General features: G+C 33.1%; 2 protein-coding genes and 1 long non-coding RNA gene across 3 annotated transcripts; 1 reads left to right on the forward strand and 2 right to left on the reverse strand.

The window, feature by feature from the left end:
- Window positions 1-1,531: 1,531 nt before the first annotated feature.
- LOC130621231 (melanocortin receptor 4-like) lies at window positions 1,532-2,509 on the forward strand. Its single transcript, XM_057436543.1, has one exon. The coding sequence runs from the start codon at window positions 1,532-1,534 to the stop codon at window positions 2,507-2,509; it is 978 nt and encodes a 325-aa protein (XP_057292526.1).
- Window positions 2,510-4,100: 1,591 nt separating this feature from the next.
- On the reverse strand, window positions 4,101-8,208 carry LOC130621722 (uncharacterized). The gene is made up of 4 exons (XR_008980913.1): window positions 8,076-8,208; window positions 5,312-5,348; window positions 5,161-5,220; window positions 4,101-4,971 (listed from the first exon to the last, which is right to left on the reverse strand). It is a non-coding gene; the product is annotated as an uncharacterized LOC130621722 (long non-coding RNA).
- Window positions 8,209-12,960: 4,752 nt separating this feature from the next.
- Window positions 12,961-17,414, reverse strand: LOC130621723 (uncharacterized). Its single transcript, XM_057437060.1, has 7 exons — window positions 17,288-17,414; window positions 16,849-17,161; window positions 16,223-16,313; window positions 15,380-15,566; window positions 14,568-14,908; window positions 13,916-14,046; window positions 12,961-13,805 (listed from the first exon to the last, which is right to left on the reverse strand). The coding sequence occupies exons 1-7, from the start codon at window positions 17,323-17,325 to the stop codon at window positions 13,788-13,790; spliced, it is 1,119 nt and encodes a 372-aa protein (XP_057293043.1). The 5' UTR covers window positions 17,326-17,414; the 3' UTR covers window positions 12,961-13,787.
- Window positions 17,415-26,185: the final 8,771 nt, after the last annotated feature.

Genomic DNA, 26,185 nt, shown 5'->3' on the forward strand with positions numbered 1-26,185 from the left:
GATGCGCCAGAAGATTAGTGACCAAAATTCGAACCAGACCAAAATTCAGCTTTCCAAAAAAGATGTTTTTTTTATCCTAAAGAATGCACAAATTAGAAAAAAAGTCTAATTTGCTTTATCAGCTACTTAAACGTAATTCAATTACAAGATGATTGACGTCATAGATGTTAATAAAGTTGAGGATGCCATTTTACTTCTTCACAGGCCAATTTTGCGCATTTGTGATATCCGAAACTCTAACACCACCTTAACATCACATCACACCTAAAGTTCTTTCTCGCATGTCTTCCTTTTCACGTGATATTCTGTCCGTACTCACATTCGGATGGGGTAAAACTTGGACGTTTCACGGTCAAATCTTCACAGTAGAAACCTTAATTAAGAACAAACTTACATACAAATGCACTTTAAAGTATAGCCAAATAGCAAGGATGAACCAGTGTTTAAAACATTTTAAAAATTCAAAAACACACACAAAAAAGATCCTTGAATGACCCAGTCTTGAAATTGTGAAGGTTTAATAGTCAATTAATCAGTTCATAATGACAGCTTTAATAACAAATATTATGTATAATGGCCCGTGAAAAACTTACACAGTATCACGTGGAAAGCGTCCGTGATAATTGTAGCTTTTAGGCAAATTTAGCATTGTGAATAGACGTTTATTGCATTTTGACAGGTAGTAAAAATCTGAAATCTCGACAGGCAATAAATCATTGAACCTGTACCGAGAAGTCATTATATTCAAATCATCAATATTTTACGTAACACGATAACAAGATACTTTTTTCGAATAATTTAAAATCTATAATTTTTTAATTTTTAATTTCGTTGTATTGAATTCAATTTAACAAAGTTAACTATGATTACTGACAATTACTGACAGTTGATACCATAATATTCATTGAATTAGGAAATTTAAGGATCTTCAGTGATTTTTGCCACTTTAGGTTTCATGACTTTCCAGATTATTGGTAACCCAGGGTTGCTAATTCCAGAAATTCCCCTTTTTATTTTTTTTTATTTTATGTTAAGCATACTTATGAAGAGGAGGTTCACTTAGAAGCATGGTTGTTTATAATATTATACCGTAGTCTCAAAAAATTTGAGCGCATTTTAGCCAACCTAGGGATAAAATTTCAAGACTTTTTGCCGTCTTCTGCCATATTTAAAAGGCAAAAATTCCTGGGGACGAGGGTGGATATCGATATGATTAGATAGTATTTTTGTCATTTTATTGCATTTCTATTAACCATTGTGGAAATAAAAATATTCTATTACAAATATAACTCAAACAAATAAGATCCCACTCTCAAATAAACCCCTTCCGTTGAAGCCCCTTTAATTAAAATCGATTTAGATGAATAAGACCCCTGGGGTTAACCTTATCATTTACGATATAAAATATATATGTGTTGCAGGTACCGTCATTCAAAGTTTCGATTAATTATTGATTCCTATCCACCAACCGAAGAAAAATATATGAAAGATTATCAAATATGTTTTAATTGGGATTAATATAAAAACGAAGATGAATGTGACATCAAATCAAACTTTTGTAGATCCTCTGTTTTACAACATATCTTGCGAGGGTCCACATTCAGATGAAGCTAAGGTTTACACGTATATACTTAGTGACGGTTTTGTCGGCGTATCGACATTTCTAGCCGTTGTTAATTTTGTTGCGATTGTACCGACAGCTGTGTTAAATTTGCTTATCATCTACGTATTTGTCCAACAAAAAAATATAAGAACAATATCAAGTAGACTGCTTTTCAGTATATGTGCAGCAGATTTTCTAATTGGCGCATTAATAGAACCAATATTCGGAGCACACGTAATACATGTGACGAAGGAGAAACAAAACTGTGGCTTGTCGAATTTTTTAATTTACGCTGTACCTGTTTTGATCGTTATTACCATGGTGACGCATATGTTAATTGCTATGGAGAGGTATACCAGCATGCATTACACGAATTTTTACAAAAAAGTTTTCACTAAAAGGTATATCACGTGGTTTATCGCTTTAATTTGGGCAGCTTGTCTATTTTGCTTTGTACTGCCGTTCATAACCGGTGATCCTGTGCTTGGGACCAGAATCATTGTCACATTTATTCTAGTCTCGCTGGCTGTTTGCTCGTTTTGCTACATATCCATGTATCAGGATTTTAAGTGGCAGGACGGAAAACCAACAGCAAAAATTAAAGGTGCTTATATCATCAGAGGCATGGAACCGACAGAAAGATCTGTGACAGAGAAAGAAGAGTTTCAAAAAAATGTTCAAATTTCTTCATTTTACTTTAAGCTTTTCATTTGCATGGTTGTTTTTTATGTTCTTAACTTGACAAAGAACGCATTGAACAGTTACGAGATCTTTAAAGGGAACGGCCATTATATCGTTCATTTCATGTTTGACACTGTGCTGTTTTTAAATGCATTTGTTAATCCTTGTATAATCTTAATATACAATACTGAAATAATGAAGGCAGTTTCGATCTGGTGGAGATAAATCGCCACACTTTCACAGACAGAATGAATTTTTAGAGACAAGTTATTCCATAGTTTACTATGCAGACAACATGACCATGTTATTCTGGCGATACAACTTGTATAACGATTTATGGACATGAACACAACGTATTTCAAACAACATGAAATTTTTTAATATGAACAGAAAACGACAGTAGCTATCGAGTCACTAAATTCACTAACAAACTTTTTCCTTGATAATCAGGCCGCTAGATGTTATCTCACACTGTTGTTTCAAGAGTTATCAAGCCAAAATATGTTAACCCTATTCGGTCCGGGGGAGGCGGATTCCGCCTCCCCTGACGGTTTTTTTTAATAACTCCTGATTGCTTTCTTATATGGCTATGATACTTACTGAGTTTCAACATTTATCTATTAGACACCTGCATGCTAAATTTTTAGGTCCCATACCTTTCAGAGGCTTTAATATTGGCCATTACTCGAAACTACCCCTAAAATCTCTATGAAATCCTTATAATGGGGAAAATATAATAACTCCTGTTAGGATCATCCTTAGAACTTGAAACTTGCAACACAACTTTGTTTCATCAAGAAGAATCATTTTGAATAATTTTGACACGTGACTAATCCGATTTTCCGATTTTGTCGGATTTTACCCGAAAATCGGAAAAAACGGATTTTCGGGCAATTTTTGGCAATTATATATCCGATTCATGTACAAACCGGAAGATATGTTAAAAACATTTAATTTAGCTTTCAGAAACTTCAAACAGAATGTAAAAATTTGCTCTAGAACAAAAGTAATTATATTTTAAGCAGATAGTGGCATTTTTAACAATTTTCAAGCTTCTGATGAAGTCACAGAAAATGTGCTGACGCAAGCAAAAATTTATTGCCGCCATTTTGTTCATTTTATGACGTACTATAAGTGTGCCAAGTTTGATTCAATTTGAACAATCCTATGAAAAGTTATTCGCCCCGGTCATAGTATGTTCGAAAAACCCCGGACCGAATAGGGTTAAAATATACTCTTCTTAGTAAACAGCACAAATCTTCTGTTTAGCGACGTAGTTTCCTTCTTTGTAAGAAAATGTTGGTTAACGCATGGTTAATGGTTAAAGCATGGTTAACGCGTCGCTTATTGCATTATATAATCAAAATCTCCACAAAATTAGCCGTAATTTGTCTGTCTGTCCGCAAGAAAATTGTCGTGTAACGGGCACACGAAATAGCGTGTAATTTAAAGACGGACGATCCTGTGGATTTTTCCACGGGTAACGACTAGTCTATATTAACAATGCCTTTTTCCTGTCTCTGTTCAAAATTTTTGCTCGCTATGCTAACAGGAAAGCAAAGCTGTACAAAATACTTGCTGGCTCTGATGTATTTCGATTGTCCAACAACAAATCCAAGCTTTGGGTATATACTGTTAAGACCTAAACATAAAAACTCTGAACTAAAATGCTTTGATGATGAAACAAAAAAGGTTGGTGAACAATTACTCTGTTTAAAACATTTTCAGAAATGTTTATACATAGATGTCTTCCTGAAAGGACAGGGAGTTCCTTGTTAGGGAAGCTTGGTCACAAAAATAAGGAAGCCATGAGTGATACATTTTAAGAAATTGTTTATTATTCAGACTAATTCTGTCAATAAATTAAAACCATATATAATACTTCTTATGAATCCGAGTTAATATTTTCTGTCTCGTTTTAGTTCTGGAAAGCCATTATAATCAGGTTTCCTTGCGACCGCGTGTTTTGCAGCTCGATGTCGTAATTTTTTTAACCCGATTTTTAAATTCACGATGGTGTGTAGAGAGACTTTTGGTTTAGTTGGCCGGTTGAGTACAGGGTTCTGTTTTGTTTGTGCGCTTCGAACAGTGTGTTCGAATGTCTCCAATTCTTTCATTAACGAAACGTTCACTCTAAATAACTTTTGAAATTCTCTTTGCAACGATAATCTCTCAAGCTCGAGGTCGTTTAGACAATTTTTTACGTCGTTAATTTCTTGTATGCACGCATTTGTCGGGTTGTCGATTTCATCACGTCGTTTCCATGACAATTTTGTTTCAATCTCATTTTTTTCGGAAACAAATTCCCGCTCTTTATTTACTTCCAAATCTTCCAACGAAACATTTTCAAGATTAGTGACTGATCTTAAAGTTTGTTGCAATGAATAAGATAATTTTGTGGCCGCCATATTGGAACATCGGTAAAAATAACAAACCTGTTTAATACTACTTTTAAAAAACAAAATCAAACTGGGTTTGAACTGGGATTTAAACTGTTTAACGTTTAATTTATTATAGAATAGCTGTGCAGTGGTTTTTAATTATTATGGGACCTTCTAATTGCAGTGAAAGATTGAATGAGCGCCATTAGTGTTTTTAAATTTAATAATATAAACACAAGTGAAAATCCAGCCTGGAGATGAGTCAGCTCGGTTTTCCGAGCCAGCCTGCCTTTATATCAACAGTCCCTAAAAAATTTAAAATTCCTGTTATACATAAGAGAGAGAGCTCTTTTGTTATGTAACAGGGAATTTCTATCTAATACGAATATTTTTGATTATTTTAGTGTATTATCTACATCTTGAATTTGTTTTTTGCCTAGACTTACATAAAACAAAAATGTAATCTTGTGTGCTAAATAAATGTCCTTGTTATACCTTTTTCTCATACAAGAGCACTGGTTTGCCTGATTATCTGTTACATGAAGGTTTTTGGTGCTATATAAAATGAATAAATAAGACAACATAGATCCAGACAGATACAGGTGCAACACAAGGAGATTGTGTCAGTTCTAATGAATGTACATACCATCTAGCCAAATCTTTAGCATCTATTTGCAGCCATACTAGAAGAATTCACACAATATAACTTCCACAAATGTAAAACATACATATATAGATTACGCTGATGACATAACTAAAGTTTCCAGTAACTACAGCTTCTTTTTAGGAAAAAAAAGACAAATGACATCACTAGTCAAACATTTGTTTTTCTGTACTTGACGGGCGAAAGGCTTAAATAGCGCTAGGCTAATTTTAGGACGGGTAAGGGTCGGCGTTAGAGAAGGGTTAAGAGGACCAAAGTAATATTTTGGTGGACTTTTTTTTCATCTGATTATTGTTATATACATAAACAAAAATATCTCTAGAGTTAAAATGTTTAACATTTCACTATCTTGCGTATGTAGTTCAATATTTTCTTGCCGTTGCAATCTGCAAGATAATTGTATTAAAACAAGTCTTATATTTGATCCACCTTTAGTCAAACCTCACAGGCTTACAGCGAAGAAAGATGCAGAAATTCAAACACAACAAGATATTGAACTACCCATATATGATAGTCCTATAGAAAAACATACAGGTTCCTCTCCCTAATTCAAATTTCCACTGGGGAAAATTTTTGTTTGAATTATAGAGAGATTCGAATTATAGAAAGTTCTCTGTAATTCGAACTTTCAGCTTCCGAGAGTGAAAATTCAAATTGACAGAGAGAAATCACGTTAATTTCAAAATCGAGAAAACGTAATTCAAGTTTCATTCAATCTTCATTTCCATAGTTTACACAAAAAAGAAACTTTATTTGAAAAACTGTTGAATATTTGATTGCTTTACATTGGAGAGACGATCTCTATCGGCAGTACAAGTGCTTTTCTCAAGACGACACCAAAAATGGTGTAATTTGAATTTGTCAAAGCCCTGTTTACACTCTAAAATTCGAATTAGGAAGAGAATCGTGCTGAAGGGACCGAAAAACTGTTCGAATTATAGAAAGTTTAGAATTAGAGAAATCCAAATTGTAGAAAGTTTCTATAAGAGTTTCTTAAGGAAAATTGACGGTGACAGAACACTCATTCGAATTATAGAAATATTCGAATTATAGAGATTTGAATTAGAGGAAGTCAACTGTATTTATAGCAATATTTAAAATGACGAAGAAAATTCAATCTCCGAAATACTAGAACGAACGCCAGCCAAAATAAGCCCAAACTAATTCTCTTGAGCACTCACCTCCCTTAGTGAGTGCTCAAGAGGTAAGGGAAGAAGGTAAGGTTTAAGAATTTTCTGCATTTTGTTAAGAATATTTATTGTAGTTTCTAAACAACTTCTCTTGTAAATCTAGATAATCTGTAGCTACTGTTAAAAAATTTGGCGGCTAAAGTTACGTTATTATTTAGCACAGTAAATAATACCTTAACTAGCCGAATTCCCGTGGAAGAATCCACTGAATCTTTCATTAAACCGATGTAAGGGATACCAAACAAAAACATACAACACAGTAATTTGAATTTTCAAAACTCACATTTCAACCTCGACCCCGGGCTCTTTGTTTCTTTTATAACGGGATGGCAAAAAGAGAAAAAGCCCTGGGATCGAGGTTGCTCACAATCTGCATTATTATATAATTATAAACGCTGAAACAAAACATCTAAAAATATAAGCATGTGCAACAAAAAAAGTTATAAATAAAAATGGAAAATGTCCAAAAAAATCAAAGTCGTCTAACAACCGTTAAGTAAAAAGCGAAATACGCTAAAACTATATACTTGCTTTGCCATTCCAGAAGTACACCGGGGAAAAAAGGATACCAAACATTAAAAAATAATCCAACATTTTTCGTTAAGTCATACAAAATCAGCTATTCAGTCTATTGCATACGGCAAACCTTCCAAAGTTATACTCAAAATATAAGAAATTAATAGTTAAAAACACATAAAAGAGAAATATAAAAACTTGAATCATTTGGTATATTGTATATCTACTGAAATATTTCAATCCAAAATATTAAAAGAACAGTTAGCTTTAACAGACCCAAACTTATAATCAAGAAAATCACGCATAAAATCAAAGAAGATAACAATGCAGTGTTTTCGAATTTAAGAATCGAATAATATTTCAAACGATCGTAACGTGGCAGATGTAAACATTGATTTAACTTTGTTTACATTTAGGTTTATTATAACGACATCAACACTTTAACAATTTAAGTTTAGGTTTTAGGTTTGTTACACAATGGGTAGTGTTAAAACAGTAACAACGGAAAAATTACTTTTTACATTTTATGTAAATTCTTCTCTAGGATATACACGCTGTTTTTATAAGAATAGTGGGTTTTAGTTTCAGCCTCGATGTTCTTAACTTTTTTGACAAATGCTATCCTCATTATTCTCAATATGCTCTTAGAATGACTATGGCCTGAAAATACCTTTAATGCCCCAATAAAATAAAGCATGCTGTAAGTTACTATAGCTAGCTAATTGCCATTGCATGGACACAAAAAAGTTCAGTTAGTTTGATATACAATAAAAAAAGTAACCTTCTAATCAATTTTGTGCGTCATACAAATGCTCATATTTAAACTATCAAGCTCAGACATATTCTTAGGACATTCTAAACTTCTGGTCTATTTTTCAGAGTATATTCTTTACAAAATAAGTGCTTCAAGAAAATATTTTCCGGCTCAAGACACAACAACAATCTTAATATTTAAGGAAAAAATTAGCTCTGAAAGAAACGGTTAAAATATCGTTATACACCAAGATTCATTTTTCTATCAAATAATTTAAACAACACACCTGCTTTTCGTTCGCTTTCTCAGTTAGGTCGCTAGCTAGGGTTCTTTGAATAAAAGTTCAATAATTTTTTACTTCGATTACTATATTTCGCTTCATCCCAAAGAGAACGAATTGAAAATGTATAGCTACAATTGTCTGATGCATTTCCAATAAATTCTTTTTGTGATATCATATCATCGTATGTCTTTTTTCGTTTTAAAAAATATTTTCGCAACACCAGTTTGTTTTTTACATTTAAGATTCAAATTACATTCATATTCGAATGCGATACAACCTCGGTCCCAGACCACAAAAATAGAAATAGAAAAACATATAAGCTTTAATCTAACCTTACAATGAGTAAACTTTATTTGAAATAACTTTTTTCAGGATAAATTTGAAAAACAGACAACCTTCTTCACATCGGTTTTCTTTTGTCAGTTGATAAACAACTTGTTTCCATGAGATACTGTGCGCACATGGTAAACCGGGGTTAAAATTAGATTATTTTAACCGTAACGGCCGAAAACGGCGCTGTAGCATAAATGACAAATGGACCCCCTGTTTTCTCATTTGGCGGCTTACTTATTTTTTTAGTAAATTATAGCGTACGGCCACGTCATAAGAATGTGACCCGTGATTTCCGTGTCGTGGACTCACAGTTTTACTCACGCAAGGGAATTAATATATAAGACTAGCTGAATACCCGTAGGGGAATCCACTGAATCTCTCATTAAACCGATGTAAGGGATACCAAACAAAAACATACAACACAGTAATATGGATTTTTAAAAGTCACAATTTGTATTATTCTAGTTTATAACCACTAGAACAAAACGTCCAAAAAAATAAATATGTGCAGCAATAAAAAATAACAATAAAAGAGAAAAAAAACCTGGGATTGAAGTTGCTCACAATCTGCGTTATATTTGTACCCGCTGAAACAGAACGCTTAAAAATATAAGTATGTCCAGCAACAAATAAAAATGCAAAAAGTTTAACAAAATCGAAGGTGGCTAACAAATCTGTTAAAACTATATACTTGCTTTGCCATACCCGAAATATAAAAGGGAAAATGGTATACCAGACATTAGAAAAAATCGATAAGTCACACAAATAAGGTTATTGCAAAGTTTCCACAACGTACAGCTTCTAATGCATCATACCAAATTAGCTATTTAGTCTATTGCATATAGCAATCCTTCCCAATGCGCAAACGTGCAGTGCATGATAACAATGCAGTGTTTTCGAATTGAAGAATCGAATATTATTTTAAACGGTAACGTAACAGATGTAAACATTGATTTAACTTTGTTTACATTAAGGCTTATTATAACGACATCAACCACTTCGTAGCGTTAAAAACAGTAACAACGAAAAAATACTTTCTACATTTTATATAAACTCTTCTCTATTATATACACGCTGTATTTTATAAGAATAGTGTTTTTTTTTTCGTTTCGGCCTTTATGTTCTTAGCTTTCCCTGGTGTACTTGCCCATTGTTTTGGAGAGAAAAAGGTTCAGTCATACAAATTTTTATATTAAAAGAAACAACCAAGCTTAGACATATTCTTAGGATATTCTGACCCATTGTTTAGAGTATATTCTTACAAAAAATGTTAAATATGTTCAGGCTAAAGACAAAACATATTTAACTTCATATTAAAGGGAAAGTTTAGCTGGAAGCGTGTAAACGGCTTAAAAACGTCGCTTTACATTTTAGATTCTTATAAAAATTGTGTCAAAAGAAAACGCATTTAAGCTCAAGACTCAACAAGGAACTAAAAATGTAAAGGAAAAGCTGAGCTCTGAAAGTTAAAACGGTTAAAAAAAACGTTACACACCTAAACTTATCTCTTTACCAGATAAACTAAACAACACAACTGCCTTTCTTTGGCATTCTCAGTTAGCTAGCGTCTCTGGATAAAAGACCAATCAGTTTTTTACTTCGATTATTAAACTTCGCTTCATCCCAAAGAAAACAAATTTAAAATGTATAGCTAGCTACAATTGTCTGATACATTTCCAATCAGTTCTCTTTTTGACGTTATATTATCGTACGTTTTTCTTCTTTATAACAAATATTTCTGGCAACAACATAAACTTTTTTTATTCTCGCTCGACATCAACAGTCGCTCTACAATGACAACAGTTTTGTTCTTTACTTCTTAGATTCGAATTATCATTCGAATTCGATAGTTTTTTTAAAAGAAAGCAACTTCGGTCCCAGAACACAAAAAAGATAGAAGAAACAAATAAGCTTTAATCTAACCTCGTGATGAGTAAACCTTGTTTGAAATAACTTTTTTCAGGATTACTTTGAAAAAGAGACAACTTTCTTCGCTTCGGTTTTCATTTTCAGTTAATAAACTTTGTTTCCGTGAGATACGGCGCGCACATGGTAAACCGGGGGTAAAATTTAATTATTCTATCTTAAACGACCAGCGGGGCTTTTACAACAAAAAAACAAATAAAACCATTTGAAATTAAAATAAAAATTAGTTTTAATGAGTAAGGAAAAAGAGTTTTATTTTAAAAAAAAATAAGAAAAGAGAATTAAATATTTATATAGTAACCCCCTGATTTGCGTTTTTTTTAACTTGGTAAATTTTAGCGTAACACCACGTCGTAAGAAAGTGACCTGTGATTTGTGTGACGTGGCCTCACCGTGCGCACACACACACAAGGCGTATTAATATATAGATTATGACACGCTTGTACGTAATGGCTTGAATAAGCACCCGTTCCAAATAAGCGCTCGTCTCGAATAAGCACCCCTCTTTTCTAGAAAATATTTTTATAAGCACCCGTCTCAAATAAGCGCCCCTTTTTGGCCTAGGCCGGGCGCTTATTCGAATTTCACAAGAAATTTAATGTCTCGGAATTTTTAATGAAAAAGGGGTAACCAGATAGAAAGAAAAACGCAGTTTGTTTAGAAAATTATAATCTTTTTCATTTCTGGGAATTTCTTATGTTCGCTATAGAGTAAACCAATAGCAATTATATTTTTTTTCCACTAACTTTTCTCGCAAGGTGTTTGGAAATCGTATGTCTTTTTCTGTAGCTTTGTATTTAGCTGAAACGACCAAGCCAAGTCCAAGATTTTATAAATGCAGTTTTATTTAATACTTTTAAAAAATAATTTTATTATAAGCGTCCGTCTCGAATAAGCGCCTGCTCCGAATTAGCACCCCCTTTAAACGCGGAAATATTTTATAAGCGCCCTGGCGCTTGTTTAAGCCATTACGATATAGATTTTACGTGGAGAATGATGGACATGCACACTCATTTTTGTAAGTAGAAAATGAATATTCGCTTAAAATCGTTGCAACTTTTTTAAAGAAAAGAGATTATACATAAAGATTAATTTCAATTTCAACTTTTTTGACCTGAAAAAACTATGAATTTTATTAATAGCCATTTTAGTATAGGTTTTGCTTTTAACCTTCAACATTGAGTGAGCATGTGCAAAAAATCTTTCGAAACTTTTGTAAATTTTAGACAAATGTTGGAAATGATGGCACCGTCTTATTTTCTTCTTATCCGTATTAAAAAGCAATCTTAGAATGAGGATGAGGTATATTAAAGAACTGTATATATCTGCAAAGCTAACTTTGTTAAGGATTATCTGATTTAATGTTTACAATTTCGTCTAGCTACTCCAGTACTTCCTCACGATATAAAATTAGTATCAACTCCCATACTTGTTTAAGTGTCCTGCCTTATCATCCAATTGTCATGACAAAAGCCAAAACTTTGCAATTCTTAAGTACCGTAAAATGCCGAAATTAAGCGCATCGCTTATCAATGGTGATAGCAAGAATTTGATGCACTTATCTGAGGGTGCGCTTATCCACGGGTGAGCTTATAAGCGAGTATGAAAAAAGGGAAAGGAAAAAAGAGAAAGAAAAATTGAATAAATTTTTTTCGATGATATATATTCTTTTTTGTGTAACATTTGGTACATTTTATATTCCTTCATCTTTATCAGTTGTTGAATCGTCAGAAGAAGTATCAGAATGAACCACTTTGTTCGTACTCAACAGCATCTGTGCCAGAGGATTCTTAATCATCATCATCATCATCATCATCATCATCATCATCATCATCATCATCATCATCATCATCATCATCATCATCATCATCATCATCATCATCATCATCATCATCATCATCATCATCATCATCATCATCATCATCATCATCATCATCATCATCATCATCATCATCATCATCATCATCATCATCATCATCATCATCATCATCATCATCATCATCATCATCATCATCATCATCATCATCATCATCATCATCATCATCATCATCATCATCATCATCATCATCATCATCATCATCATCATCATCATCGTTACTCATTAAGTGCGTTCTGGTTTTGGCATAATTTAGTCTTCCCAACCTTGAATCCAAATCTTGAATCACCCCATTCGATTTTTTTGTCCCAATTTTCTTTCAATGTGCTAACAAATATCTTTTGTGGCTTAAGGGTTGCGGGTTAGGGGTTAAGGGTATAGTAACATGAGTAATTACAACTTCAGATTTTGATGTTGCTATACCATAGGTTCTTGCGCCGAATCAACTTATGATCCGGTACAAAAGAAACGCATACATACAGTACCGGCACAGCCTTGTTTCCATATGCTAAATAGCCTTTTTGTAAACATTTACGTCTTAATATAAAATGTACAGAATAACAAAAGAAGAAGCTATCCGATAGGAGACGTATCACTTTCGGCTTGGCCCAGTAGCTATCCAATACCTAAATTAATTCGGCACAATTCGTCCCAATAGAAACAGAAGGCCTATCCTTTACGTCAATTGATTCTGCACGAAATGTATCCAATCAATTGAAACATGACTAAGACAGTCATTCAAGAAGTCACATAAAGTGTACAATTGATTTTCAAAAGATCCAAAATTTTACATGATAATAGCTCAAAAAAATTATCTACAACATAAAGCTTTTACAAATAATTGATGCTCAGTGTGTATCTATATTATAAAATAGCCGTCGTCTGTCTGTTTCTGCGCGGACCCCCCGCTGAGTTAGAAAATGATGTTACGGAAACACGAATATCAAATGTGATATATTTTTATCCACATTGTTGCGACGGGTAAATATAAAGGACGGGCGAACCCGTGGATTTTTCCACGGGTAACGACTAGTCTATATTATAATGCCCGTATACGTCTGTCTGTCACGCAAAATGGTAGCTTAGCTGCGACGGGCGAACCCGTGGATTTTTCCACGGGATAACGACTAGTGATGTAAAATTATTACATTGTTGACTGCCGGTTGCTCAAGTCGGCAGTTATTCAAATTTCCGCTTATTTAAAGTTGTTTTTATTTCCTTTGGTTTTTCCTTAACCCTATTCAGTACAGAAGGCGGTAGCAGGTTATTCTCCCGACAATCCATAAATTTTGATAGGCTTTCCAAAATAGAATCAAATTTGCTACATGATGTCACATATGAAACAAAAATGGTAGCCGAAAATTTCGAGTAAATGCTTGTTCGAATAACCAGGAATCTATATAATTGTACACGTAAAAAAACATCAGTATATTTACAAATTTGCACAGTGCTGTTATTAATGCTTGTTCTTTCACATAAATAAATTCCCCATAAATAAAATCAAATAAAGGAGAACCAATGAAACTAACTATGATATGCAATTTTGAGAGAACTAGCGATAACATCATCCCGGTGTTTCATTAATGCGTGGCCTGCTCCTAAATAAAGAAAACAATGAAGTATTTTAAGTTGAAATAGTAATACCTCTCTGGATTGTAAACTCAACTATTAAAAAGTATATTCAATGAAAATTTAGCTGTAATCTTACCTTGTGGAGATTGAGAATTTCTTCATTGGAAAGCAAACGATTATAATACACAATATCATCAAACATCGCGTTGTATTTCTTGCCACTTGTGTACTTCCAAGCTACTTTCAATTGAGTGTTATCACCATTACCTGAAACATACCAATCAGTTCTCAAACTATCTGGTTTATTATTATCATTTTTATTTAAAATTTCAAACTAATTTTCTTTTATGAGGTTGTATCGCATTAAAAGTAAAAGTCATATAAAATTTTCTTGGCCACACAAGATATTAAACTCTACATTCCATTTTTCCTCGAGGTCATAAGAGGTGCAAAGCGGGATGTCATTTGATGTTGGACAGGTTAAGTTAATCCTATTCGGTCGGAGTTTTTCGAGCATACATGACCGGGGGCAGCACGGGCAACTTAAGGATTATTTTTGGCTCATAGCCAATATCAAAGGCTCTGGGAGGTATGGAGGCAAGGAGCCCAGAAATATTAGGGCAGAACTCGCCTGTCCCGGTCAGAATATGATTGGAATATTACCTCAACTGTTTTGCGCATGATTTGATTTTAGAATTGTAGCTATACTCTACTGTTATCCATGGTGGATGTTTTATTCCACATTCAATTTATCTTATAAGGAATTGTTAAAAACGTAAATGACTTACGTGATTTGGTAACTTTTTCCCCATTAAATGCATGTATTCCATTAATGAATACAGAAAACAGGTCATTTGCAATATCAAATTTGAAAACAAAGTGAATCCATTGAGAAGCATCAGGACCTTCATAGTTTACAAAACGATAGTCATAACTTGACGTATGTAAATAAATCGACCAGGACGCAGTTTTTCTTTCAGCATTTCGATAATTGATACGGACATAGAAACCATTATTGAAACTCTGAAATAAAAGGGCGTCTCCAAGCGAACGCATGAATGTTCTGTACCAGAAGGAAAATACAAAACCATCACTATCACAGCTTCCAGGAAACGCAGATGACAAATCCCTAAGTATTAATAATTTTTAAGTAAGATAAAGTGTTATATAGATTGAACTTTTTTCCTAGCTACCTTCTTTTTTATCAAAACTGGAAATTAATGGAAGTTCGTCGTACTTTCAACGAATCTTCATGAACGCCGTCAAAGAAAGTCACAGAGACTTATGGTACACTGCATTTTATTGATATAATTTGAATTTAAGTTGTTTTTTAAATAATTTCTTAAAATAATTTCAATTAGTGAGAAGTTGAAGAATCTGTTTCAGTGTGATTGTGGACCAAGTTTTGTATTTTGTTTCAATAAAAAACAAACAAAAAAGCTCCACAGACAGGATTGAGTTTAATCAACAAGTTGTTATTTAGTATCATGAAAATAAGAAACCTGACGGCTAGGTGGATGTGACCAGCATAAATAATAACAAAAAAGAAAACAAAGTTGTTCAGTTTGTTTAAAGTTATACTACGCAACTGAATCCTTACTTAAGACACCCAACAGGAGTTAAGCTAGCTCCATTTCCGTATTTAGTTGATTCTGGCAAATACATCACTTTGGTTATTCGATCAGGGACATTTATTCTTTTTCCACCCGGCCAATACGCGCTGGCTTTGCAACCAGAGCATTTATTATCTTCATCAAATGTGAAGTTCATCAATGGGAGGTGATAAGCTATAAAGAAAACTGATTTTAATTTCTTTTTTCTTGTCAGAGTTAGTTAAAAAGAAAAAATCCATAAAACTTCGGACTTTATTTTTCAGTCTTTTTCAGCCTCATTTTTGTAGTGAAATTGTTCTTATAATAATCTGTAATGCGGCTAACACGAAGAAAAACATGGCACTGTTTCTTGGCTTTCTTGCACCTACAGCAGACCAGGATCAAAGTGCATTTTAATTCGAGCACGGCTAGGGATGAGTTTCTTCATCCGAAATGGGCCAAAACTGTTCCAAAAACGAACAGTTAAAATAAATATTTATATCTTTATTGAAAAATATTTCTATTTAATTTAGCATGTATTCAGGAATTATAATTTTATTTTTATAGTGGAAATTATATCTATTCTAACATATATATATTTACGTTCAGCGAAAATCTATTGAGAACATCAGCTAATCATTTTATCTTTTTTCAATTACCGCGATAGTATATTTTTACATATGGGCATGCTATCATTATTTTCGGTTAAAGAATGTGATTTTGAAACTTTTCTAAACACCTTCGATTCCTATAAAATTAGAGCTGTTATTGTTAATAGAAAAAAAAACCCACTAGCAGATCATTTGTTTTAGAAACGTTGAATAATAACAACCAAAATGTTATTGACTTACGATTTGAAAATACACAAGCGTATGAATCATTTCGATAATGTGGAAGACATCTCTCGATGCTGGGTTTACATGGGTTGTCATCACATTTACTCTAAAGTAAAAAAATATTTATGCATATCATGATGATCAAAAACATTGCATTGGAAGTATTCCAGATGTCGATCGCTTTACTAGGTAAGCCACTTTATTCCAATTATTAGAGTAAACACAATGTGTATAGAACAATATACAGAACAACAAACAATGAATACTGCACTGCAAGATATTTGAGGAGACAAATACTCCACAGAGAACCTCTTCATTGTGAATGTTAATTTTCTCCATCAATAGGAACAAGAAGATTTGTTGTTTGGTCAAAAAGAAAAGTTTGTTAAACAATAATTTTATTCATTAAATTGAAATATTTAAACAACCTAAAGATGCAGTCAGCTTTGAGCAAAATAAGTTAGGTTTAACAAAAGGTAAAATATACATTGAATAATACAAATATTATCATGTTATGAACAAGCGACTTTATTCTATATACATGTTTTATATACATGTTGTTTGCATCAAATTATTGCTAAAGGACATTACCTTGTGCTTTCTAAAAGATAAACGAAAAAGAGGTAAATCAAGATTCTTACAGCTGTCGTGAAAAGCGACCATCCAGTTGTGTTAACCAGAAGCGCAGCATTCGTGCGTCTGTCTTCACCAAGCAATTGACAAACAAACGTTGATGCGTTCTTTGGCCCAAAATTGATTGAAAAACATCCATCATGCATTGCGCACAGTTTATTACATCTTGTTGTATTTTCAACATAATGTGTTGATAGTATGGTTCCATTCAACTTTGTGTTGTTGAGTTTGTTCATGCTGATGTAAGCGAATGTGGCGGATGTTTTTGACTCTTTACATTTATATTTCGATTCGCAAGTTGATGCTTCACTAAAACCATATCTAATATAAAAAAGCAACTTCTTCAATGACAAATAGTTTTTAAAAAAGATTTATGGTTTACTTTAGATTGTATTGTTCTTTTATGATTCCTAGACTCCTAAAATTAAAAGTAGGAAATAAACAAACTGGTATGTCAGCACTAAGAGCAGCATAATACAAATCATTCTTCTTCTTCTTCTTCTTCTTCTTCTTCTTCTTCTTCTTCTTCTTCTTCTTCTTCTTCTTCTTCTTCTTCTTCTTCTTCTTCTTCTTCTTCTTCTTCTTCTTCTTCTTCTTCTTCTTCTTCTTCTTCTTCTTCTTCTTCTTCTTCTTCTTCTTCTTCTTCTTCTTCTTCTTCTTCTTCTTCTTCTTCTTCTTCTTCTTCTTCTTCTTCTTCTTCTTCTTCTTCTTCTTCTTCTTCTTCTTCTTCTTCTTCTTCTTCTTCTTCTTCTTCTTCTTCTTCTTCTTCTTCTTCTTCTTCTTCTTCTTCTTCTTCTTCTTCTTCTTCTTCTTCTTCTTCTTCTTCTTCTTCTTCTTCTTCTTCTTCTTCTTCTTCTTCTTCTTCTTCTTCTTCTTCTTCTTCTTCTTCTTCTTCTTCTTCTTCTTCTTCTTCTTCTTCTTCTTCTTCTTCTTCTTCTTCTTCTTCTTCTTCTTCTTCTTCTTCTTCTTCTTCTTCTTCTTCTTCTTCTTCTTCTTCTTCTTCTTCTTCTTCTCCTTTTTACTTTTATTTTTTGCAATTTTTTTTTTTCACTCTTAATATTCATGAATACCAATATCATAGAATCATTGATTTATTCAATCACTTTAATGAGAAATGAATAAAAAATTGTACTGGAAGTTTCAACGAACAATTTGAATTCATAGAGATGATTGTTTATCAGTAATGGTGAAGTAAACCGCTTGGGAACTTGAACTTTAAATTATTTAAACATTTATTTATTTTTTCGTTTCTGTTAGTAAATTTAGAACTCCCGGAAACAAAGGAAGATTGCTATGACAACCAAAAGTAAACACTAGTGATAATTCGAACTTTTTAAAAATCAAAAAAAATTTACGTCAATGTCTTTCTCTTTATCAGAGATATTGCACGTTTGATTTTAACGAAATTAGCCTGAAAAAGCGCAAGCATGGATAAATGGCTGCTGCGGATAAACCTCATTCAATTTGTTCTCAGTCATTAATATTTAAACAGTAGACATTCATATTGTTAGCAATGTTGCAAAATTGCAATCCTCTGAAATTCAAACGCACTGAACAACGAGCCAATGTAAAAACAGTTACGTCACTTGACGTCAGGCATATCGGTTAATTCTGCTTAAAGTGATAAATATATCTATATAAGTATCAGCTTCTTGATGAAGATGGCGGAAGAAGGCAATTTCAATTGCTGAACTAATAGAATATTAAAATAATTGGTTTATTATTAATATTTTTTGCGGTTCTAGCTACTGTATGTATTCAAAACAGTAGCCACAAGATTTGGAACAAAAACCTCTAAAACGCTTTCACTTTCCGAAATTTTTTAAACCAACGTCTAGAGCAGCGGAAATGAGTTATTATTTGAAGTTAATTGGTGTTTGTCGGACTAAGAAATTATTTAATTCATAACAAATAAACTCCCTGGTGTTTTGAATCCGTCACAGGTAATTGAAATTAGCATGCAATACAATTTTCAAGCTAATCAAATCACTTTATTTTATCACATAGTTTGTCCGAAACAATTAAAAACAAGAAAACCTGTCGGTTTGAACACAATCCAATCCTAATAAATCAATTAGAACATGGTTGAAATCTGCCTATGCAAGAAAGTGGGACGGCTTAAACACTCGCAACTGCCAAAAGGCTATTCTTACCTTCTGTCAGTTAAAACAAGAAGGTTTTCAACTATCTACGCTTTTGTGGAAATGTTCTATTATAAGAGGCAGCAGTGCTTGCATATAGAGGGTGATATCGCTTAAAAAAACACTGTATGTAAAGAATTTTAACTATTAAAAAAATATCAGTAATATTTTTTTTTTCTTTTAATAAATTGTTTTCAAAAACCATGAATAACAAAGGAATACACAATTAACTATATCTGTAAGTATATATATAATAAAGACAAAGATGCAACACTTGGTATACGAAAAATTGATTCCTGTAAATCCCAATAGACAAGTCCTGTTTGTACCATTAGCACATCATATTACTGCAATTTTAAGTAACAAATTTGCAAATGAGAAAAAATATCACTTATGAAAGACAAGGAATTTATAAAAAGTAGCAGTTTGGATGTGATTCTCAAAAATCTTTACAAACATATCGTAATAGAAGTAACATCAGGAAAAAAGTACATCCTCAAAAATTGTGTTATTTAATACAACAATAAACGTTAAAACTGAGAAAATGGAGCTGACAGCTATTCTCATAAATCTCTATAACAATATTATATAAATAATTAATATATATACATAAAATATAATAGGCAAGCACATTGTTTTTCTTTCTTATATTTATTGCATTTTTTGAAAGTGAAATCTTTTCTCTACCATCCTTGTATTACTCCACCGATGATCTGGTGACTCATCTCGCAACACATAACTTCATCACGAGGGTGCCGATAAGCCGCAAACGCCCGCAAATATAAGGGCGAGCTCGGGCGATTTTTCGAATTAAATTGACGGTTGTCCGCTGAAACCACCCGCACTTTCCCGAAATTGCCCGGAGCATTCCCGAAATGCAACACCTTGTAACATAAACACGGCGAACGACAGTTGAAAGCATGCGCTTAAAGAGAAAGGAGTTAATAAAGTTTATATATAAGTTATTTATCAAGTAAATCTTATTAAAAACCATGAAAAACAGATCTTTTAAGCACTTCGCTACCATATAGTTAGTTCATTTTAATTTTTTTACCTTTTTTAAATAATTTGTTTGTTTTTTTTTGTTCGGGCATTGTTCGGTTCTATGTGGGTTTTTTCAGGCGAATACCCAAATTTTTTGCAAAACGCCGAACTCGCCAGAAATCACCCGCACTTTTTACGGTGTACGCGGCTTATCGGCACCCTCGTGGTTTTTATTCTACAAAATAATTTTGCAAAAATACAAGTAAACAAAGTGGAAATTTTTCCCGGTTGAACAAAAGATGAATTAGCTAAAACGTCCTAATTTCGTGATTTACGTCTTAATTATGTGATGTGTTTTTTTTTTCAATGTAAGATTCTCTAGGCTGTACATATAGCTACATACTAAATAATATAAAAGCTCCTACGCAGCTTATTTCCCTTCGATTTGAAAAATCTCAGCAACATAACAAATGCAAAATTCTGGACTTCATTGGCAATAAATTTGTGATGTAACCAATGATGTTGTTGTCTATGATAAAGTGAAACCTTGTGCTTAAAATGATATTTGATCGATGTCAAGACTTTTGGGGTGAAGAATCATCTGAAATGACTAATTTCAAAATGATCGTATCATCATAATGAAGATACAAAATCATCAGCAACACTGTTAGAAAATTTAGAAATAGAATAAGATGGAATAAAAAATAGAATCAAAGTCTGCAGAATGAATTTCCAACATGCACCTAATTTAGCTATAGCTAGCTAGCTATTCGGCGATTCGGTTCAGCTTTGTTGCTGTAGTGATGATGGACATTTTGTTTAATTGACAAATCACATTTGTGCTACATCGGCCATTTTTAAAATTTCGCTTTGTGAAAACAAAACTTGCTCGTAGGGGGAAGAATGCTAAAAAATGTGAAAATGGAAGATTTACCAGCTAACAAAAGGCAAACAGAATAAAAATCTGTCTGGAAATGATGCTTAGCTATGTAGATTTAACTCCGAAAAATTATCCTTCCTCAAACTTCCTAATATTGTTCTTAAAACTCCAAAATGTGTCTAGCTCTGCACTCTCTTCACCTAAAATACGGAAACTTTTCACCTCCCAAAAAATTGTTATGACGTCAAACCGAATCGCCGAATAAGTTCCTTATAATTGATATCAAAATGATATCAATATAAAAACATAGTTGAAAGACTAGGATAAGGACTAAAATCCACGACAAGTAGCCAGTCAGTAACCATCCAACATCCAACACATGTGGATAAGACTCATAATGACAGAAAAAATCAGTCAAAATTTTGTACGGTGAAAAGCGAAATATGCCCCTTTGGCACAAAAATGAATAAACGGCGCGCCATGAAACAACTTTTCGTTCCTGAAGTTTCGTTTCCAAACACTAGCCACCTAAGGTGTGAGTCGGTAACTTGTACAGGAATATGAAATACGTTTATCTTAAGCTAGACTTAACTACGCTATAATAAATACAACATTATGAGCACTAGATCTTAAGACATTCTTTTAAAAATCAATGTCAACCCGCGTTATAAATAAAATTTTCACCGCCTCGGCTAGTTTCTCATGTAATCTTGCAGATGAATTGGCTCCGCGTAAAATACTCACCAATGTGTTCATTTTTTATTCCGAGACGAAGAAAGGCTAAACCAAACACACATTCCTGCGGATTGTGTGAAAAACAGTTAATAAAGGTTTTAGCTTGGAGGAAAGATTAGATAACCAAGAATATTTTACGCATTATAATGGTAATCTATATTGTAGTAACAACAGCATATATAATTTTCGTTTAAATTTATTTGCAGCTAAAGAATATCTATCATAACCAATAACGATATTTTTTCTTGTTTTGAATCCCTTTTACACAACAAACGAGCTTTGAACGATAAAGTTTGTTATAATGAGATGGCGCCAACAAATCTAAGGCGCAATATGGTCGCTTCATCTTTATTCATGAGTCTTTACTCTATTTATATTACTCGCAAATTTTTTCAGTAAGTTCAGTAGCATAAAATAATAAAAATGGTTCGTCACATGTTATTCCACATTTTTGCTATTTTGATCTTCAAATTTTTCTTATTTAATCTCTGGATCCCTGACTAGACAAGCTGCATTTGTCCTACGACACCGATGGTGATCACCAGAATCGGAAATAAAAGGGGATATATTAAATGTTCACCAGCTAGGTTGCATTGAACTTGTTGGAAGACCTTTTAATGTTGTATGGTCGTGTACGCGCCGTTTCTTTTGTTAAAGACGTAGAGATGTCACAAAAGATCAAAGCAAGTCGAAATAAACAAAATCCTTACGAAAAGAAATTAAAAAGCATTCCTCCAGCTTGGATAAAGGCCATTAATTACCTTTCAAGCCGCTAAACAAAACATCTATCTTTATAGCTATTATTTGAAAAATCGTGTGTCATCTGTTTTAGGTTTAAACAAAAACACGGGACGCGATGCTTATGTTGACTTTTTGCAATAGAAACCAAATGAGAAAGACCTAAAGCGCGGCAGTCAGTGTCTCTGGCGAAATTCGAAACGCGGCGCCTGGGCGATAACAAACTTTCACATATAGGTGGAATAAAATTGACACTGATGGCGTACAAAAGGCGTACTGACGGCGTACTGACGGTGTACTGACGGTGTACTGACGGCGTACTGACGGCGTACTGACGGTGTACAAAAGGCGTACAAAATGCGTACCTGAATAGGAGCTAATCTGCTAATTGAAACAAATAATATGAAATATTTAACATATAAAATTTAGATACCGGACATCGACTTTTTATCTGTCATACATATTTCAAGAACGGCTATTTCGTGTATCTTTAGCATGAAGTAGCTATGCGGCAGACATGTTGAACAAAATACAGGTGGATTAAGACAAAGAAAAATAAAGAACTACATATATGATATATATATGATATGCTTGTGTTACTAATTTGACAACTATTATTCTCTGTTTTTACAATACAGTATACTCTCCAATTAGCGGACACTGTGGTGTCCGCTAATTAGATCATTCACTTCAATTAACCAAGTAGTTTAATATTCCATTTGTAAAAATTAGCTAAACATAAATACAAGTGCAACACAAGTTAAATCGTTATTCAACTGTTATTTCCCTTTAAGGGGTGCTCAAAGTATTTAAAAAATAATTTTCAGCAATCAAACACAAAATGGAAACAATATATTTAACCGAGAGCATTAAATAATGAGAATAAATCCAAATGGTTAAAAAATTCAACTGTGGACGCTATTATTCATATTTGTACTTTCTCAGCCCCAGTTCTTGAAAATCTAATTCAGAACTTAGGCATTTTAAAAAGGGGCGATAAGATTTTTTTTTTTGCAACTTATGGCCAGGCGGTAACAAATAGGTAAAATAGCTTTTGTCAAAACAATTCATTTGTACATGCTAAGAAAACTAAACATAAAATGGACCAGGTATGCCACTTTTTATATATCACATATTAATAATTTAGGTCGGATCAGGTGGATACCATTAACCGGTCATGGTACGAATAGGGTTAATCAGGTGGATAGCAAATATGTTGGTTTCACATCCTCTTACATGGTCCTAAAATGAGTCGGTCAATTTTCACGCAAAGAAATTTTTGGATGAAATATTTTTGAGGAAAATTTAAATCCAGTCTCTTCAAAGCAGTAATCCCAAATATAGTTCGCACAAGAAGCTCCATACATATACAACATTTATACAAAATTTATCTGTGGGAGCAGGTCATATAAAGTCAAAATACAAACAAATCATTAATAGAGGACTCCGACGGGATCAAATAAAAGTGTCAATACACCTTTTAAAATTCCCGCTGTTTAAAGTTTCGTGTGTTTTAAATTGGGTTCATGTAAGGTGCGCACGAAAAAATTGAGCTGTTTGTTATTAGCAGCTGCTTTTCTTGGTTGTGGACTGTTTATGCTTCATTTTAGATCTGATCAAAGAGATCCCAACTTCTTATTTTTGCGTCGTAAAGGACTGTAAAAATGGTTCCAGAAAGCTTGAAAATGGAAATTAATTAATTGTATGATGGTTTGAAGTTTAATGCGGAAATTGTGATAGTACTAGAATCAGTTGATCTAATCGAACATGTTGTTTTGGGTACGTAAGAAAGTAGAATTGAATTCCGCTTTCATTGCATTTTTGAATAAATTTGTCTTGTGAACGAATAATCTTTTTACGCCCTATAAGTGGATCAAACAATCTACTGGATCATCATCGTAAGCCAGTCGCGCTGTGCAATAGAGTAGAGCCATTTGTTTCAGTGCGACAGATCGTGGGTGTGTCTCCAGTCACGTCATACCAATGATGATAAAACTGTGAATCTATCCTTTTTACCTAGCGTTCAACATTAAAAATATCGTGGTTGTCTCATTGATCAGTTGTTTAGCTTACGCCGCTTAATTTCACCGCTTGATTTCCCCTCTAGAGACCTCTCATTAATGACAGTACCAAAAAAAAGAAAGTTGCTATTCTGTGCAAATAGTCATGATAAAATAAAAAACAATGAAACTTTTATTAAAATGGGTGCTTACGCGACCATAGTTTTTTATGCTTTAGAGACGTGTCCGCCGTGTTGGACACATTCCTTTACGGTTACCGGTTTAAAATTGACAGGATCATATATTGAAACAGATGTGACTGGAAAATTACGTCAGCCGAGGATCTGGATATGGATTGTATTACCACGTTAATGGCTATAAAAAGCTGTAACTTGGCTATCGAATAAAATTAATTTCATAAGAAAAAAAGTATTGTAAACAGTTTTTTGGACAAAATAAGAAAACAAAAACAATCAAAAAGTGATTTTTGATATTATGGTCCAACTTTTTCTTTGTCCGCTTTACAGAGGTAAATTCTAGTGGCAATAACCGTGCAGAATCTGAAAAAATTGTGTGTCTACTTTAGACTGTTGGAGAGGTTAAGGGTTTATTAAGGAATCGTCCAGGCATTTTTTCTTATCTGTCTTAAAGGATGTGTATGCTTTTTAGGATGTTTCCTTTTGGGAGTTTTCTACAATGCACGGTTTTGCAAAATTTCGCCCGATAGTGAAACCAAGAAATGGACCATTCTCTTTTCTCTGCGCTCCTCAGTTGAAAAACGGGAAAACGAGAACGAATTATTACTGTTATCAATATTACTGCTTAAGCTTTTTCGCATGTTAAAGTGTATTTTGCATTTGGTTTCTTCTAGAACAAGCGTACTTTAAACACATTCGCCAACTCCTTCATCATCATACTTTGCACAAACACTCATGGTATTATTGGCATGGATTCTGTGAAAAAGGTTAGGATGTTTGAAAAAAGTTCTAACCAGTTTTCCCACTACATTTTGCTCTTTAAATTTTTCGCCAGTTTGTGCAATACATAATATAATATAAACCAATAGAGAGGCATTTTTTATTTTTCTTGGTACAATTTGTTAACATACATTTACTCTTACCTTCCAGTAAATGAAGGAAGCTCATGAAGATAAGTTGACATCAATATCTCAAGCTATTGCAAATTAAAAGAAACTTCGACAGCAGAGCGAAGAGGAAAATAAAACGAATCTGGAAAAGACCAAGCGTCTAAGGGAAATCAGTAATGACCCAACAATTAATTATTTTCTCTAGATGTTTTCTTGATGTTTTTCAAAGAAATTTAATACAGAATAGGATAGATTGACAGCTAAAGTTAATTTAATACCGAACATCATTAAGAAGCCACGAAACCTGTGGTGAAGATGGCTACAATGTGCCCCCGTAATGTTTCTTATAAAATTGGCATAGGTAGGTTATGGTGGGTGTGAAAATATAAGAAGTTAAAGCCAAATGGGTTTTCTTGTTATTTTTGAATTTGAAAATTGTAGAAAACCCCTTTGCCTGTCACAGAGAGACAAATAAGACAGTATTACGAGATTTTATTTATGGTTGCAAATTTGATAGGTGATAGAAATGAAAAAAGATTTATCGAAAAAGAAGTTGTCAAAGAAGCTATTTAATGTTGCAATGAGAATTTTGAAAAAGCGAAGTCAACATTTTAAATATTTGTTCTGAATTTTTATAGAGGTGCATTATCCGTTCATTACATTTTTCCTATTTAGAAACATGTAGAGCTTATTTAATAATTTTTGAGCCATAAGCAAAAAAGGTGAAGAATTATTGGATTGATAGGGGTTGTTTTCATAAAATGATTTCAAAGGCGAAAA

Source organism: Hydractinia symbiolongicarpus, chromosome 12 (assembly GCF_029227915.1).
Source record: "Hydractinia symbiolongicarpus strain clone_291-10 chromosome 12, HSymV2.1, whole genome shotgun sequence".
NCBI lineage: Eukaryota > Metazoa > Cnidaria > Hydrozoa > Anthoathecata > Hydractiniidae > Hydractinia > Hydractinia symbiolongicarpus.